We start from the raw sequence: 17,369 nt of genomic DNA on the forward strand, positions 1-17,369 counted from the left end.
TTGACACAAATGACTGCTTGACAAAATTTGACAGTTTATAATAAGAATAGATATTTAATTAGTACATTTATACGACATTTTGCTTATGCATTAATTTGTTTTTCTTGATGGTACTTATAATTGCTTTCTATTTGCATTTATTTGCAAAATGTTTGAATTTACAACATACAGAAATCGTGTACTTTCAAGTCATTATCCTTAATGTATGGCACTATATTGATAATACTGTCCATTCCAAGCACAACCTTTACAATGTAATACACAAAATTTCGCTAACTTTATGACACGTAAGGTTTTGTAGTTTTTCCCAGGCCTGTTGAAATTGAAAAAAAAAAAGTCTCAGTGTTTGAATAGTCGCTGAGTCATTGAGACAGTTGTTAACTCCTCTTTATCCTGTCATCAAACGGAATGCAATCAGTGCCATTGTCAATGACATGCTCCCTCTCTCTTTGCTTGAATAAATAGTGTAAATAACACAAAAATAAACTTTAAATAAGTACAAATGATGCTGCCATTTCCTGTGCTGGAAAGCAGAGTAGGAGCATTATCTGACAGAGACAACAAAGGAGATCCTCAGCAAAGCAAACCTGGATGCTTCAGTCACTACAGTAGAAGTAGATTTTGACTAAGTGTGTTTTCCCAACATGTAAAGCAACCAGTGTATCAACTTAAATAATAAAGCTATTTAAGTTAAACAAGGCCAATCCTCAGAGTTAACACTGTAATTGTATTTTTGTAAGTGTGCATTGTATCTTTTTTATTTATTTTTTTGGTGGTGGGGTGGGGGCAGGGTGAGGGGGATGGCACCATCTTTCACTGGTATAGCCAGGACCTACCCAGCTACCCACCTATCAGGACAAAGATGAAATTACACCCAACATACTGCTCCTGTACAGAAGGTCACAGCACAGCTACCTATGAACACTGTAATGCCACCACCCAGGGTCAATGGGCGGCTACATAAAGAAACTGACTTTGTGGGTCAACTGTAGACATCCACCCGATGAAACAGCACTGCACCACACACAGATCAGATGCATTTTTTTTTCTTTTTTTCCCTTTTTGTTTGTGACACACTTTCCCAGTTGGCACCGATCTAGTAAGTTGGCACCTGGTAGCCCTTGGGGCTGGTCTGGAGGTTCTCGGTGAAAGGCGGGCTCTGGTAGGTGTCGGTGGTCTCCATGCCGCTGCCGGTGGGGTAGGGCTGGATGGTGGGGTTCCCATCGAGGTGGTCCGTGGTGAAGAGGGACATGTCTGTGCCCAGAAGGTATTTCTGCACAGCTCTAACAGTCAGCCCAGCCTTCAATGGGATTAATGGGTTAGTGCCACGAGCTGCATGCGTCATACTAGAGCTTTGCAATTAGTCACAGAGATGTTGAGTCACGCTCGTCTGTACACGCGTCTGTGGGCAGTAATTTCCCGGGCTGAATCACAATGCTCAGCGCATACGTCTGTATTCCTGTGATTTGGCTGCTGTTGCAGAGGGAGACTAGGCGAATCACATATTTTGATGGTGGTCTTTACTTATGTGGGTGAATACACAGTACATCGCTGTGCAAAAGTCTTAGAGAAATAACCAGGACTGGAAGACCCAAATAGCTAACTAAGGGGAATGTGCGATACTTGAGGTTGAAATCCTTAAGCAACAGACAGAAAACAATCTTTTAACTGACAACAGAACTGGCAGAGAGTTCTGGTAGTTATCCATTCATCAGCAGGAGGTTACTACTGAAATCAGGATTTAAGGATATGTTGCAGTTAAGACCACCTCTGTTTAGACAGACAAACAATCCTGAAAGGTTAAAATATGCACAGAGCTTTTATTTCTTCATGTATCAGAGTGTAAAACTAAAAATATCTTTTGACTGCTGTACAATAGAATCTCTCATCAGCAGCAGTTGCACTACAGGAAACAACCTTAGGAGGATTTTTGGGTAAGCAGTTTTTGGTTTCTTCTCTGAATGCAGCAGATCAAGCATGTAAGGATCAGCTCTTACATGTAGAATTTTATTTTGCACTTGTAGCCGCTGCTGCATCAGACAAAACAGCAGGGGTCATTCAGAGGAGTATGCTGAACGAGCATGCAGAAATACAGCTGCCTAAAAATGGAGCATGACAACAACATATCAGTGGCCAGCACACAACAGTAATCGAAAAAGAATGATTTACATTTTTCGATACCAATTGGACTTTTTTGGTTAATAATTCATTTCACCATCTATGGGAGTTGTTAAATTTATAAGCAGTCCTAGATTCTCAGCACATTATACATAGTCCCCAAATAAATAATGATAAGCTCTACTGGTAAGCTGTATGCTTTGCTGGCTTTGTTTTACTTACTACTTTTCTTACTAGTTTCTAGAGTAATGTCCATGACTGTTGTCTGTGAAGTGTATCTCTTTCACAATTGAATAGCCTATTGTGTCATGTGATTAAGAGGTTGTTCAAGGACATAGCATGAATGCCAGCTGAGTGTCATACAAGGTAAAAGTGAGCAGAGATTTGTGTGTGTGGAGCTCAACTGACAGGCAACCTGATGTTATTTTTAACAAAGATACAGTCCACCTCTTGGACTGAGTTGTACCACTTTAAATGCTGCAGTGTGTGTGTGTGTGTGTGTGTGTGTGTGTGTGTGTGTGTGTGTGTGTGTGTGTGTTTGTGTGGTGTGTGTGTGTGTGTGTGTGTGTTTGTGTGGTGTTTGTGTGTGTGTGTTTTGCATGGAAGCAGTTCAGTAAGTAATTTAGGCAGAAATACAAGAGAGAGTACCAATTATTCTGATCATCTGTAAAATGATCTTTAAATCAACAAGGTTATTGACCCTAATTCCCAAATACCTCTCCTAAAAGTTACCATTTGTAGTATGTCTTTAGGGTTGAACATACGACAAAGTACTTAAATGAGAGAAAACTGCAGTAGCCAAACGGCAGATACAGTGCCAAAGATTTCATTAGTGTTTCTGGGACTATTTAATTCAATTATAGAATCACGGTCAAGGGTGTGGACTGCTGGGTAATATTATTGCATGCATTGAACATACTGGATGTCTTGTCATTTCGCCTACATCTATGATAATTAGAGTGATTTGTCACTATATATCTGTTCTGGCATCTATTGTAAAGACTTTATTAGTTCTGAGGGAGCAATCAGATTATTAATGGCTACACCAAGGTTATTGGCAGGTTTAATGCTGGCTGGCTGCCTACACTGGAGAAGGAGTGGGCGGTTGTTTAAGGAGCAGCCTCTGTGTGTCTTCCACAAAGGAAATGTTTTTAAATCTGCCCAAGGTTAAGAGACACAGATACCCCTGAAATGCAAAACAGGCAACCACCATTAAAACAATGGCTAAAGGGAACAGAAACCACACCCTGTTGGTGTGCACTAACCAGCACAACCTAGATTTGTGTAGTCAAGTGCACCCACACATGCAGACATATGTTGTGGCACCATCTCTGTGACACCTGTTATGGAAGCTATGCGAGTGTGGTCTGTAGCTGTTTCTTCCTCTGGCTGGCTGTCTCCTCCAGTTGTCTGGTACTTTATTATGCTCTGACAACTTCCGTGGGTCAGTCATGCCAGGACATCAGAACGTTATCCTGAGCTCAGTGACAGCCCTGTCTACACAATGAAAAATGGACCACCTCACGCAAACACAATGCTGTTTAGATCCCTGTCATTCCCCGTCATGCTCCACGATTGCTGGGGTTGAAAGAAATGTAGCATTGGGGAATGACAGAGTAAAGTGGACACTGGCTGAAGATGGCATGGAGCACAATGGTAATTCTGACTCTCTGACTGGCCCAAATGCACCACACAGGCTGTCTTATGTGTCTCTCATTAAGAGGTGCATTATGTTCAAAGATAAAAGTAACTTCATATTCTACATTCTCTCATCCTCTCCTTGATGGCATGGTAATAGAAGTTTTCTTTTAAGGTTTTGTGTAATGGTGTTTTATCTGTGGCTTCAATGGTCTATGAAGCAGGTAAAGCACTCACCCAGGTTATGATTGAGAAGAAGGAGAAGGCCACAGCAGCCCTGGCAGCATCTGCACCCTGGTTCAGGGGCAGCTCTCTGGGGGAAGTGCGCTGCCACTGATTGGCCAGGAAGCAGAATCCCACAAACCAGAGGAATGTCCAGAAACCTGTAATGGATGTGAGATCTTCTCAAAGCAGGCTGTGGACATGGCACTGAATGGTATAAAATACTAATTACAGTGGCCCTATCCACTGCTTGCTTGGCCTTGACTGCCTATTAATTATTGGCTCTCTTTGTGTAATGTACTTCCTGTCTTGTCCTCCCACTTTTGTAGCTTTTCACACAAAGGAAACCATAATCGTTTCAAAAAGCTAGACAGTACATCCTGTTTTTTCATATCATGGCACACAAATCATATTCAATGTGTTTTCAAAAACTGCACATATACCAAGGAAAGAACTGGCACTAGACTACCTGTCGTTACCTGTCTAATTTCATAAAGCACTACATTGAGCCTTGACTATTTTTTATATACTGAGAAGACAGACAACATAAAGAGGAGCTTTTCCACTTGGAATGGATTTGATATTCTTGGACTCCAGATTTAGAGCATTAAATCATCGCTAGATACATCTCTAGAACATTCTGTTTGTCCACAAAGGCAAGGGCAATTATTCCGTGCTTTTTCATTTTCCGTGACTGTTTTGGAGAAAGACGCTTCCAGTTAAACCCACTAATTGATGTTCTGTGTCTGCTCTTTAGAGCCCCATGTAAATTAGTGTTCAGACTCACATCAGTCAGCCCTAATGGAGGTGGTTTGCCTCTTTTCACGTCTGCTTGATAGAATCACAATGAAGTGTATGACTTATTCTTAGACAGGGGCCCTGGCATGTGAGAAGTGCCGCTCTATCCATTGTGCAGTGAGTGGAATTTGGACTAATTCATCTGACGAGGCAGTCAAACTCTCCACAAAAGTGGAGTAGCAGTGATGCCATAGTAACCAAGGACGTTGCAGTGGGACTTTGCTGATTTACCCATGAACTTACCTGGGAACCTGAATTGCTTCAAGAGAAAACTCCCATTTTAAGTACTTTGTTGATATATATTTTGCTGACATCTGTTTATGCAGTTAGAATTTAACATCTATCAGTATAAACGGACAAAACGTAAGTCACCCTACATACTGTAAGGGCATCTCCTGAGCAAATAATTGCACAAAATTAACTTACATTTACATTTACATTTATTCATTTGGCAGACGCTTTTATCCAAAGCGACTTACATAGGTTACAGTTCTTTACAATGTTATCCATTTATACAGCTGGATATTTACTGAGGCAACTGTGGGTTAAGTACCTTGCCCAAGGGTACAGCAGCAGTGTCCCAGCGGGGATCGAACCGGCAACCTTTCGGTTAGTCCTGCTCCTTAACCACTATGCTACACTGCCGCACTGCCACATAAACTTGTGTGGATTTTGGCTGATACTCTACTTGATGAGCCAAATGTATCTTTAGTGGGGTTAATTTGAAATCTATGCATTGATTCACTCTGGTTTGTCTCCCAGCTGCACATCTGAATACAGTCTGATCTATAATAACATAGTACCCCCCTCACAATGTCTGCTATGTCGCTAATAAAGAAACAGTTCTGAGAGAAAGGAAAACAAAAGACTTGTTAAATGCATGATTGCTATTTTTTCCCGGATTTCAAGCAGGACTGCCTCTGAAGACTGAACATGTGAAACCCTGCCTGCTGTCACATATTATCAGTGGCATTTGTGTAGTTCCTCAACACTCCCGTACACCCACAGGAAAGAGCAAAGTGCTGCTGCTATTACCTGAGAAGCCCATCTCCAGCAGCACAGCCTTCTTCCTGTCTTTCACACTGCTGATCTGTGGGAAGTAAATGTCCAAGACGAAGAAAAATATGCTAGCAAAAAATGCGATGACCCCGATGGTAATCCCATAGTTACAGGCATCGTTGTTCTTGTTGAAAATACAGTGTAGTCTTTCACTCCCACTGTTAATGTAGCCTTCATTCACTATGGAGCCAAACACCACAATGGAGAAGATCTGCAGTGGAAGAGAGAAAAGAATGGGCTTTAGGGCTATGGAGTCCTTTGACCAGGTTTATACCTCACAGAAAGTAGAAATGTGTCCTTTGTAGACTGCAATATTGAGAACTATGTGTAAAGAAATCTTTCATGAAGACATCACAGTAAGTAACACACAGGCATATAATCACTGGATGCTATGAAGTCTACTATGTCTGTGAATGTTTGGCTTGAGACAGATTACAAATACATTAAAGCTGGTCATGATTACTCTTCCAGGACAATGAAAAAAAAAAAAAAAACAGAAATAGATTCAAATGACTTTAGCATAACACCTAATGATACATTAGAAGTATGGACAAGATTTTGAACCTTAGCTATAGCATTTATAGAAATCCCATGCCATGCTGATGTATTTTCTTTATTACCTGAAAAGGTAGACGTAATTAAAAAAAAAAAAAACACAGACCACAACCATGTCCAAAAAGCTTGTAACTTTCAAAACTGAATGAGTACAGATGTAATGATTATAATGATACTAGCTGGAGGTCTATGCTAAAACATATGAACATTGAAACTCAACCTTCTTTGCTGGATGGATAAGTGGATAAGCTTTGGATCAAGTTTTTATCCATCGGCTACTGTTTGGATTGCCTATAAAGAAATACACTAAAACTGCAAACTTCCCGAACCTGCATGGTAGAGCTATAATGAAAGCACTTTGGCTCTCTATAATCATCAGCTCTACTGTATGCACATGTGCCATCCTTAGGGTGGAACCTCTAGTCTGCATTTCCTTTCAGCACAGTGAAAAGTGCCTTTACTTGCAGCCTCTTGTTCACTGCACCTGAACAAAGAGGCTGTGTTTCCTGTAAAATGCACTGTATATTATGCACCTCTTTTGGTCCTTGTTTTACAATCTGACTTCTAGCTTTGTCAAACACAAACCAGGTCAGCCAAGTTTTACTCACATCTCACTGTTTACTATAAAGACATCCTCCATGACTGTCTAACACCATGAATTTGCCACACACAAGCCTGGTCATACTGCACCACCAATGATCAATGTGGGCCCTGAAAAGAGCATCTTTTACATTGGTAATTGCTTTAACAAGCACTGGTAATTGGTACATTTGAAACTATCACACGTTCCAGGCTGCTGTGGATTCACAACACTTACATTTCTGTGGCTTTCTCCAGAACCTGTACATGTTCATTCAGTCATTGTTCAATTGACAAATGCTTGCTGGCAGAATAGGGTCATATTACTTACACACTAACTGGAACATGGGAAGGCCAGAGGTTTTTCCCTTTCAGAGATACTGCCTAGTGAGAACCAAATTACTTATTAGCAGGAAGACTTGAAAATGTGTTCATTCACACCAGGCTATGAACAAGGGGCTTTTAGAGCCCATGTGTTATGTAATGAGACGTTAGCGCTAAATCAACAGGCACATGACGAAGTACATAACTGTTTCCAGTGGGCTTTATAATACAAACCAAAAGACCACAGAATCAGCACTGATACTGATTTTCTTTTGACTTAGAATGTGCTGGAAAATTGTAATGCGCTATGAGAAATGGTTAACTGGATATACAGTATATTATTATTTTAATATGATTTCAGCTAAAGTTGTAAGGCCAGTGTTTCAGTCTAGAGTGAGGAAAAACAAAACACAATGTCTATAGCAGGTACTTCTTGACTGACACTGTAATGTCATTTTAGGTAGAAATAAGAACTGAAGGAAATTATGAATCTTCTATTCATGAGAGCAGACATACAATACATGCATTTGTCAGACTTCAGTGTGATTGTGTTACATCAGTGGCTTAAAGCTGATAATTTTTTTGGGACTGCTCCAAATGTAGTTGCTCACAGTTACATGTCACACCCACATGCAACCCTTCTGAACCAATTAGTGAGAAGACACTCAGCAGTCAAGCATTTTACCAAGCGTCTCTTCCACTCCTTACTTTCCTTTACTATTTCATTTATGTGTTTCCTCATCCTCATCCCTAACTCGTCTACATCAAGAAAACATTTAACTAAGATTAAATAATAATTAATAAAACAATATGAAATTAAAATAATGTGATTAAATAATATAACACAGAAAAATATATTGTGACTTCGGTAATCTGGACAATGTATCAACAATTTTGACTCAATGAATATTTGAATATTTTACAGATCTGCAATGTAGAAAATTCTGATATCATTTCTGCTTGTGTGGACCATAGCACCATACATAGATACATTCAGCTGGTGATACTATCTGAGCATAAAGTGAGTACTGAGCTATTTTTAGCCTCGGAACTCCATAAAATGACGTAAATGTGACTCCTCTGTAGCCATGGAAACAGCAGCTACCCGGAATGATTTCCTGCACATAGAACAAGCCTAGATCAATTACTTAAACAAGTAACTCTGTCCAATGTAAAAGTATGACACAGCTGATGTAAATATAGTTTTATGAGGAAAGAGGAACATCAACCATATAAAAGAACACTTCTTCAGACAGATTCCTCAAATGTCCGTATACCCTCAAGATCTTTTGACACAAGTAACCTCCCATCAGGTTCTACAGTGTATCTATTGCATTTCACTTCAAAAAGGCACACTGACCATGTTTATATGCAGGCAGTGTTCTGACTATATGTACCTCAGACACCTGAAATACAACGTGTTTACAAACAGGTTTTTATATTCTTACCTCCATTTTCAGACCAACAGAAAACAAGAGCTTTAAAGGTAATCACTTGCATGACATACATCACCAAGCCTATACATCCAGTGCTGGTGTCTCTATTCTGAAGTGTTTGCTTCTATTTGCTGTTTTTTTCCAAAATCTATCTTTGCTTGCCAGTTACTTGCATAATAAATATAAATAAGTAGTTTTATATCTAGAGTTATTTTAATGCACATGTATTCACACATAACGACTACAAAAATACTCAACAGGATTCTTAACCAGCTGTTTACAGGATTAGTTTTCTACCACTAAATGATCATTAATGGGATATTCCAACCCTCATTCAAGACTATTACTTTGAGAACACTGGCTTTTTCAGAATATTTTGTATTGAATGAACTGTTTATATGGTGGTACTTATCCTAATTTACTAGTGTGTGCATATAAACGTTTCCACAGAGGGATGATAGATGTGACCATCTGCAATACAGCTATTCAATCTACAGTCCAGCTCAACAGCTGACAGCCCGCCTTGCACAGCATGATAACAGCCACTGTCTGATTCTATGTGAGACTTCTTACACCACAAATGCACACTATGTTTGCTTCCAGAACTGGAATAAAATAAAAAAAAAACCATACCAATTTCTAGGCTTTCATTGCATTAAAAAGATCTAATCAAACAAAGTGAAATTATGGGTATGAATGCACATCCCACACATCTTTTTAGACATGACAGAGCACAGCCATTCCTTGCCTTGCAGTCACAGAGTGGGTAATTACCTCTAGGTATTTCAGGTTAGTTTAAGTTCAGATGCATCATGGGAAGCCTGTGCTCACTGCTATGCCCCTGTTTCCTCAAGGTGCACCCTCACAGCCCTTGCAGCGGGAGTCTCACAAGCCTCCAGGTCTTCCTGTTATTGGAATGATAAATCTGCTCCCAGGGGTTCTACTCTAGCCCTGACAGCAGTTGTCCTGTAAACCTGGGAGGAACAGCACAGATCAATATGATCACTGAGTGGATGGAATGAAAATATGTTCTCAGAAGCAGTGATTATGTTGTTGACTTCATAGTTTGGTTTTGATTCACACAAAAGTGAAGTGTCTGTGCTGTCTGATAGCTGCCTTTAATATCATTTGTCACACAGATGAACTACTGTAATGCATTGCAGCTTCTTTATTAGCATGCCTTCTTTGAGCACACCAGTATTAGCACACATTTATGTCAATGAAAGATTTGAGGCACACAAGTGGAGAGTTTACCTTGGAACAATCAATAAAACTGCAGTTTTAATCTTTGAAGTACACATTTATAGTGTATTGTGTTGGAAGAAGTATAAGAAGAAGCTTCTAAATGTTTAGCTGTCGCAAATCTGTAAAGTACTGTATGTGCAATGTGTTGTAATTCTTAACAAAGCCCATTTTTACAGAACCTACAGATGAATAGAGTTCTAACACAATTCCTTAAATGTTACACAGTGTGCCACTTCCTAACCAATTGTAGTAGTTACTCATCTTTGCAGTTTCTGAGATCGATCTGAATGAGTGAGTAAGTAAGTGATTAACTCGGTAATTTGGCTGACACTCATCTGACACAAGGCTTTGTATCCATGTGAAGAATTCCAGTATTCCCTTAGCCTGGTCAGCAATTTTTAAGGGATGCCCAATGACATTCTTTCAGAGAATACCAAAAAATGTATTAGGTATCATGAATTGGTCATGAAATGGATTCCTCAGAGCAGCAAAATTTTATTTAGCAGAGGCAATAATTTGATACATAAACCCCCCACCGCAACCACCACCACCACCACCTCACCCCATTAAGCTATTGCGGAGGACAAAGTCAAGGATGGATGCTCTTGGTAGAGTTGCTGGCCTGTACAATACTGTCAGTCTGGGTTTTGCAATCTCTAAATAACTCTGGCAGGTAGAGAGGCACAGTGCTGTCACATCTCTCTAGGGACAAAAAGACAAGAAGACCATGGGGGTGGAGTTCTGGATTACACCCTCCTGGCTGTTATGAAGGAGTGGATGCTTTCTGGGCCCTGAATAGATGGATACACGTGACACGATAGGAGTTCTGTAGCTCCATTCACTTTCAGATGCGTTTAGGAAAGAGCTCTAAAGCTACAGTGCCGCAAAAGCTGCCTGTGGGCTCATACAGCATGAAAAAGGGCTCTGTCACTGCCTGCCATTCACCATCAAGTCCCTCTGCCATTAGGCAGCAAGAGTGGCTCCCAGCAATCTTTATACTGCACAGCCTGAGATACACGCTTAATGCTAAGATAGTTTAGGTTAGGCTACGTCCTTTCTTCTGCTTCATTCTGACCATGTATATTTTTTTCTTGTGTCGCTGATGATGTATTCAAGTCAGACAAGTGAGAATTTAGCACACAAGGAACGGAATTTTGTGTTGCAAGATCTGGGCCACATTTTTTTTCCACAGTGTAAATGAAAATCAGAAAAAAAAACCTGAACAGTGAGTGTATTTGTGTGTGTGTGTGTGTGTGTGTGTGTGTGTGTGTGTGTGTGTGTGTGTGTGAGTGTGTGTGTGCGTGTGTGTGTGCATGTGTGTGTAACATGTGGGGACAGTCCATTTATGTCTCTGATGATCAACAGATTATCATTAACTATTCTGATATTCTGATCAACTACACGTAACAACAGTTTGGACACACCTGCTGCCACCTACATGCCAGCAACAATAACACAGCGATGAAGTTAAAACTAAGCACATGAACTGCGGACAATCACTTTATACAACGTCTACCTACCTGAAACCTCACATCTACCGGATCTGATAAACATGCATGCTTTTAGTCTACTGAGACAAACTTTAGGCCTATGAAAGCCTGTATTACAGTTCAGTCAATTATGATCACTTCTCGTGGAATACAGGTCTGTAATCTTGTTTACCAATGTGAAATGACTGCTATTTACAGGCTAACAGGTTTCACTGTGTGCATCAACAGTAATAAACTATGCTCAAGGGCACTTAGTTCTAAAGAGTAGTGTTGCACAAAACACTGATCCACCACATAAAGTTTCAAAGTAGCAGGACTAAAGTTATATAGTCATTCCTTATCAGGCTTATCTGCCCCGATAAGGGAGGGACAGATACTTATCTGTCCCTCAAAGGTTATTAACACACACACACACACACACACACACACACACACACACACACACACACACACACACACACACACACACACACACAGTTAGTTAAACTAATTAATATTACCAATATTGGCAGCAGCACATGGACGGTGAACTAACTGAAAGATCATGTATCACAGTTATCATCACTATTACTGCCTGGCGCAAAATAGATGACAAGCTTCAGTGATTTTACATCATACGATCTTAACACACATGAAAATTATGTAGCACTCTGAAATACTAGAATCTGTGCTTGGCTGTGCTTGTTTCAACAAGTGCAATCCAGAAAGCAGAACTGGGAGCAGTCTGTGTGTATACCACGAAGTTAACATTTAAGATATCTATATATTCTTCATTTAAATTCAATTTCTTTCGTTTCCGTTGCAAAGCAGAATGGACCCCGTAAAGGGATTTGAAATACGTTCATTTCTTGGATGTATTTTAATTGTCTCGGCGAAAAATGTAGTCTGACTGTTGTAGTGCCTACAATGCTTAGGCCATTTACTGTAAGTAACATTCATAAAATGTAAATTATCACTATCTATCCAGTGAAAACGTTTCAATTATTATGGAAAATTCATGCGTGAGAATTTGCAAACGACGACCAATAGCCCAGTAAAACCTCAGTAACAAAAAAATCAATAAGGTAATCGTGAATGCAGCCAATCACGATTGAAAAGGAAGCCGGTGATCCAGGTGGAGACGGTTTGGTATCTGGTTTAGAATTTAATATTTAGCTTGACTTTCCGTTTAAAGGTTGGTTTATCGAAAAGCATAAGCAAAATAGCATGACCATATAGCCAAGTCATGTGAAGGCTATTCTTAAATGCCGGCAGAGAGAATGAATAAAAATTCACACAGAGCAACGGCAATAGCCGATAACCATAACAGACTTGCAATATCGGGAGGAAAATCGCATGCAACGGTTTTATGAGTCTACAACGAGCAGAAAAAAATGTTGAGAGATACGAATTTAATGAAATCATAACATATGAGACACCATCGTGCGCCGTGGTAACGTTGGAAACACATGACCTGTGTGTACTACGTTTCCCTAATAATAATAAAAAAGCACTGGACAGCAGAAGAACCTTTTCCATCTCTGACGGAAAAGCGAAACAATACATCTGAAATGTTAAAATATAACGTGACAAATTATTTTCCGGGCAGGTGTGTTTACACGTTATTTCACAACATGATTTATAAATACAATTATACTTCATGAAAGGGTTAAGCGGGTGAGGTGAACAGATATCGTTATATCGTTATTTTATCGTTTCTTGACAGAAAATAGGTACATATAATTTATACCACAATTTTCAATGCCATATGACATATACATTTACATAATCCATACGCTAGTTTCACATTTCCCAATATCCGTCCAGCGTTTCATTAGATCACATAAATTATATAAACGCAAACGTAAACGCCTGTAATAGCACAACAGGAGACCAGTCTCTTACCCAGGACAATATTCTAAGGATAGTCTGAGGCTGTTTAACAAAGGCGATTGGGTCGAAAGCCCCTCCAGCTCTGCCAGCTCCAAAGGACCCCGTTCCTTCCATCTTTATTCTTACTGCACTCCAGCCTTATGGTACACAGGCTCCAGGCTTGGCGTTTACACTGATAGGTAGGAGCTGTCATATACACACCCACTGCCTGGCAGCGGCGTGCACAAGCCCATCGAGTCCGCGCACGGCGTTGGAGACCCTTCAAACAGAACCTCTTAAACGCAGCGGCATGGGCTGCCTAGATTGCATTGAGCGCTATACCGGTAAAAAGACGAATATCAGGAGATGACAACAGCCCTCCATAGGTAAAATATTAATTATATTGTCCCTCTGAAACCGGTTCTAGCGATTCATTTTTACCATTCGTTGTGTGACTGTATTAAGTACTGTAGTATTTGAGTTCTGTGTTTAAATTTGGTTAAATGGTAGAAAGCAGTGAATGTTTGGGGTATGGGATATGGCCAGGCTAACCAGTAATTTGGAAGATGGCAAACATGCCTTCAGGTAAATAAATGTAATTCTTTAGCAAACTGGTGAAGTCTGGACTTGATTGGACAGTGTAGGCTGGATTGTGTAAAGATGCAATCATGGACCTACTCACGGATATATAATCATGTTGCTCACAGCATGTCAGGGTCCACAGAGCTACAAAACTCATACATCATAGTAATGATGCAAAGGAAATAATCTGGATTCTTAAAAACAACATAAGCAAGGTCTGTAATTGAATTTTACATGCACTGCAATGCAGCTCCATCCTTGCAACCATATTTGATCCCTTCAGTCTACTGCAGCTCATTCTCTGAGCCAATTTCCCTCAACACACTAAGACCTCATTTTCATTAGTCCAGCTACACTATATGGCCAAAGATATGTGGACACCCCTCCTAATTATTGAGTTCAGGTGTTTCAGCCACACTGATTGTTAACAGGTGCATAAAATCAAGCACATAGCCATGCAATCTCCATAGACAAACCTTGGAAGTAGAATGGGTTGTACTGGAGAGCTCAGTGACATTAAACGTGGCACTGTCATAGGATGCCATCTTTGCCACAAGTCAGTTCACGAAATTTCTGTGCTGCTGGATCTGCCCCAGTCAACTGTAAGTGCTATTATTGTCAAGTGGAAGTGTCCAGGAGCAACAACAGTTTAGCCACGAAACGGTAGACCACGCAAACTTACAGAGTGGGGCCACCGAATGCTGAAGCGCGTAGCGGGCCTTCTTGTCCAACATCAGTGCCTGACTTCGCAAATGCTCTTTTGGCTGAATGGGCACAAATTCCCACAGACACACTCCAAAATCTTGCGAAAGCCTTCCCAGAAGAGTGGAGACTGTTACAGCTGCAAAGGGGGGGATGGGTGGGAACTCCATATTAATGCCCATGGTTTTGGAATGGGATGTCCAATAAGCTCATATAGGTGTGATGGTCAGGTCTCCACATACCTTTGGCCATACAGTGTATTTGTCAGCATCCTCAACCTCTGAATGTGTTCCACTCCCTGCACCATGGGTACACAAGTAAGCATGGCAGAAAACACTACATACAGCTGGATACAGCTTGCCTTGTACACTTTCCATGAGCTTTTCAATATCACATACATTTTACACAAATATTTGTTAATCAACAAAGCTAACTTTGTGATTGAGAGCATGTGCTAAATGCCAATAATGTAGTGTAATGTAACTTAAATGTGCTTCAATAGATGAAGCACAGCACTAGGGTCACTAGAACGGTGGAGACCATCCTGCAGCACACCAGCCTTATGCAGCCCTTTAAACACATCATGAATGGTATTGCTCTATAAAATATGGAAATTGTATTACAAAATTATGTTTTATCCTATTTAATTGAGAAACAGATTTATAAATTATAAAGTTTTTTCCACCAGGATACCTCAAATAAATACTGATAAACATGAAATGTGGAGGCATCACATCAATGTAAAGTAATTGACTTTAGTGCCTAATATTTCCAGTAAGATCATCTTAATATTAAGTGAGGTCATCTGCCAATAATTGTCATCACAATTTTTCAAATTCAAAAAGGTTTCAGCCATCTCTCCACCACTCATTCATTTTCACACAGTCAGGTTCAGCCTTGCTTAATCAAACACTGTCATCATTTTGGAGGAAGCATGTGTACTGAGACAGTTTGTGTCAGCTGCCTGAATTATGTTGATTTGTTTTCAGTTAAAATACTAAGGAAATCAGTATCATCAGGGTTGTGCATATCAATTACAGAGGAGGCCCTTACTGATGTTTCCCAGCCTCCGCTCCTGTGGGAGTCAGGAATACAATTTCAGGTTATTTAAGATAATTGTTTTACAGTTGTGCTACAAAGATCCCCTGCAACACCACTGAATGACGATACTATAAAAATTGTGACAGAAAACATTTTTGAATATAGTATACTGTATGACAGGGGTGTCCAAACCTCTCCTGGAGGGCCACTTGTCCTGTGTGTTTTACATCTCTCCCTGCTCCAACACAGTTGATTCAAATGATCAGTTTGTTATTCAGCAGCATCAGGAGTTCATAACGAACTGATCATTTGAATCAGCTGTGTTGGAGCAGGGAGAGATCTAAAGCACACAGGACAAGTGGCCCTCCAGGAGAGGTTTGGACACCCCTGCTGTATGACATATATTGTGTAGAATATTTTATAGCATATAGTATATGATACTGTATATTGAAAGAATACATTTTTGAGCAATTATGTGGACTAACATTATTTGTTGTGACTGCTTATTTTGCTTAAACTGCAGTATTGGCCAGATTGGCTTGAAAATGAGAGAGGGCCACCCTGTGGCCATCTTTGGAAGAGCTGCAGGGGCTTGTTGACCTCAGAGCCATACAAACCTGCCATACTGGTCAAAACAGCATGAGTCACTATGTCTGGAGCTATTTTTGCAGCTGAACACATTGTCAAGCTGTCTGGAAGTTTCTGAAATGTGCTACTGAGCTTGCCAGGTAGCATACCAAATTTGACTCCCCACCTTACCCGAGAATGCTATATCAATTTACACCAGTTTTAACTTTGCTCACAAGCCTTCTGAACACTCATTGCAGGGAAAGAATTTATAAATAATTTGATGAACTGTTCCATTTCCTGCTGCCTGTTACCGGTGGGTGTGTCTGGGTAATCGGCTGCCACTGTTGTGAAGACAGTACCAAGTGGTTCTCCTAAGCTCCCTTCTGTCCACCGGCATTTCCTTCTCCTTTTTAGCATGACTCGCTTGATACATTAAAGCAAAACTTAAAGAAGCTAAAGTCTTGGCATGATAAAAGAAACAAGGACCAAGTGACATAAAAGATTAAGGAAACACTGGGTGACCTCCCATGGAATAGTGCTTATTCACATTGTGTGAAGTGATGTGGTACAAAAAGCTTTTTCTACTTTGCTTTGCGATTGTTAACTAACCAACTTTGGACACATAAGTAACTTGGTTAGTTACTGTATACTCTCTGAGTTATTTACATTATTTGTTAGACTGATTCTGTGCACATTAATTTATGAACTAAAAGGTTACTAAACCTACACAGATGAATATATATGTATACAAACACTCACACTAATAATGAACACATGTGAAGTGAAATATCCTGAAATAAATTTAAAACTAAATTATTGTTTAGTGAAATTTTTTCAATGCAACATCTAGAGAGCTATAACTTAGAAAAATGTGCGATATGTTTCTTATCATAGTTATACAAAGCACAGTGAGTCAGTAGCAATGAGTGACTTCAGCTATCAATACAAACAAGAAAATAACAGTATTAGCCATTTGCTCATTAGTTTGCACTCAAGACAATGTGTAGCAATGTAGATAAATCCAGCTGAGAGTCCCCTAACATCTGAGTTTCACACTGTACCATAATACAAGGGATGAAAGTGATTCTTTAAGAAATTTTGACAAAAATGTGCATGTGTAAAGATCAAGTAACCTGGAAAGTGACAGTTTTAAAGTTTT

At 39.9% G+C, this 17,369-nt stretch overlaps 1 protein-coding gene across 1 annotated transcript; it reads right to left on the minus strand.

Annotated features, from left to right (window-relative positions):
* Window positions 1-214: 214 nt before the first annotated feature.
* On the minus strand, window positions 215-13,520 carry LOC118783044 (synaptogyrin-3-like). Its single transcript, XM_036536713.1, has 4 exons — window positions 13,349-13,520; window positions 5,812-6,046; window positions 3,994-4,139; window positions 215-1,300 (listed from the first exon to the last, which is right to left on the minus strand). The coding sequence occupies exons 1-4, from the start codon at window positions 13,448-13,450 to the stop codon at window positions 1,097-1,099; spliced, it is 687 nt and encodes a 228-aa protein (XP_036392606.1). The 5' UTR covers window positions 13,451-13,520; the 3' UTR covers window positions 215-1,096.
* Between the last annotated feature and the right edge of the window lie 3,849 nt (window positions 13,521-17,369).

Source organism: Megalops cyprinoides, chromosome 1, assembly GCF_013368585.1.
Source record: "Megalops cyprinoides isolate fMegCyp1 chromosome 1, fMegCyp1.pri, whole genome shotgun sequence".
Taxonomy (NCBI): domain Eukaryota; kingdom Metazoa; phylum Chordata; class Actinopteri; order Elopiformes; family Megalopidae; genus Megalops; species Megalops cyprinoides.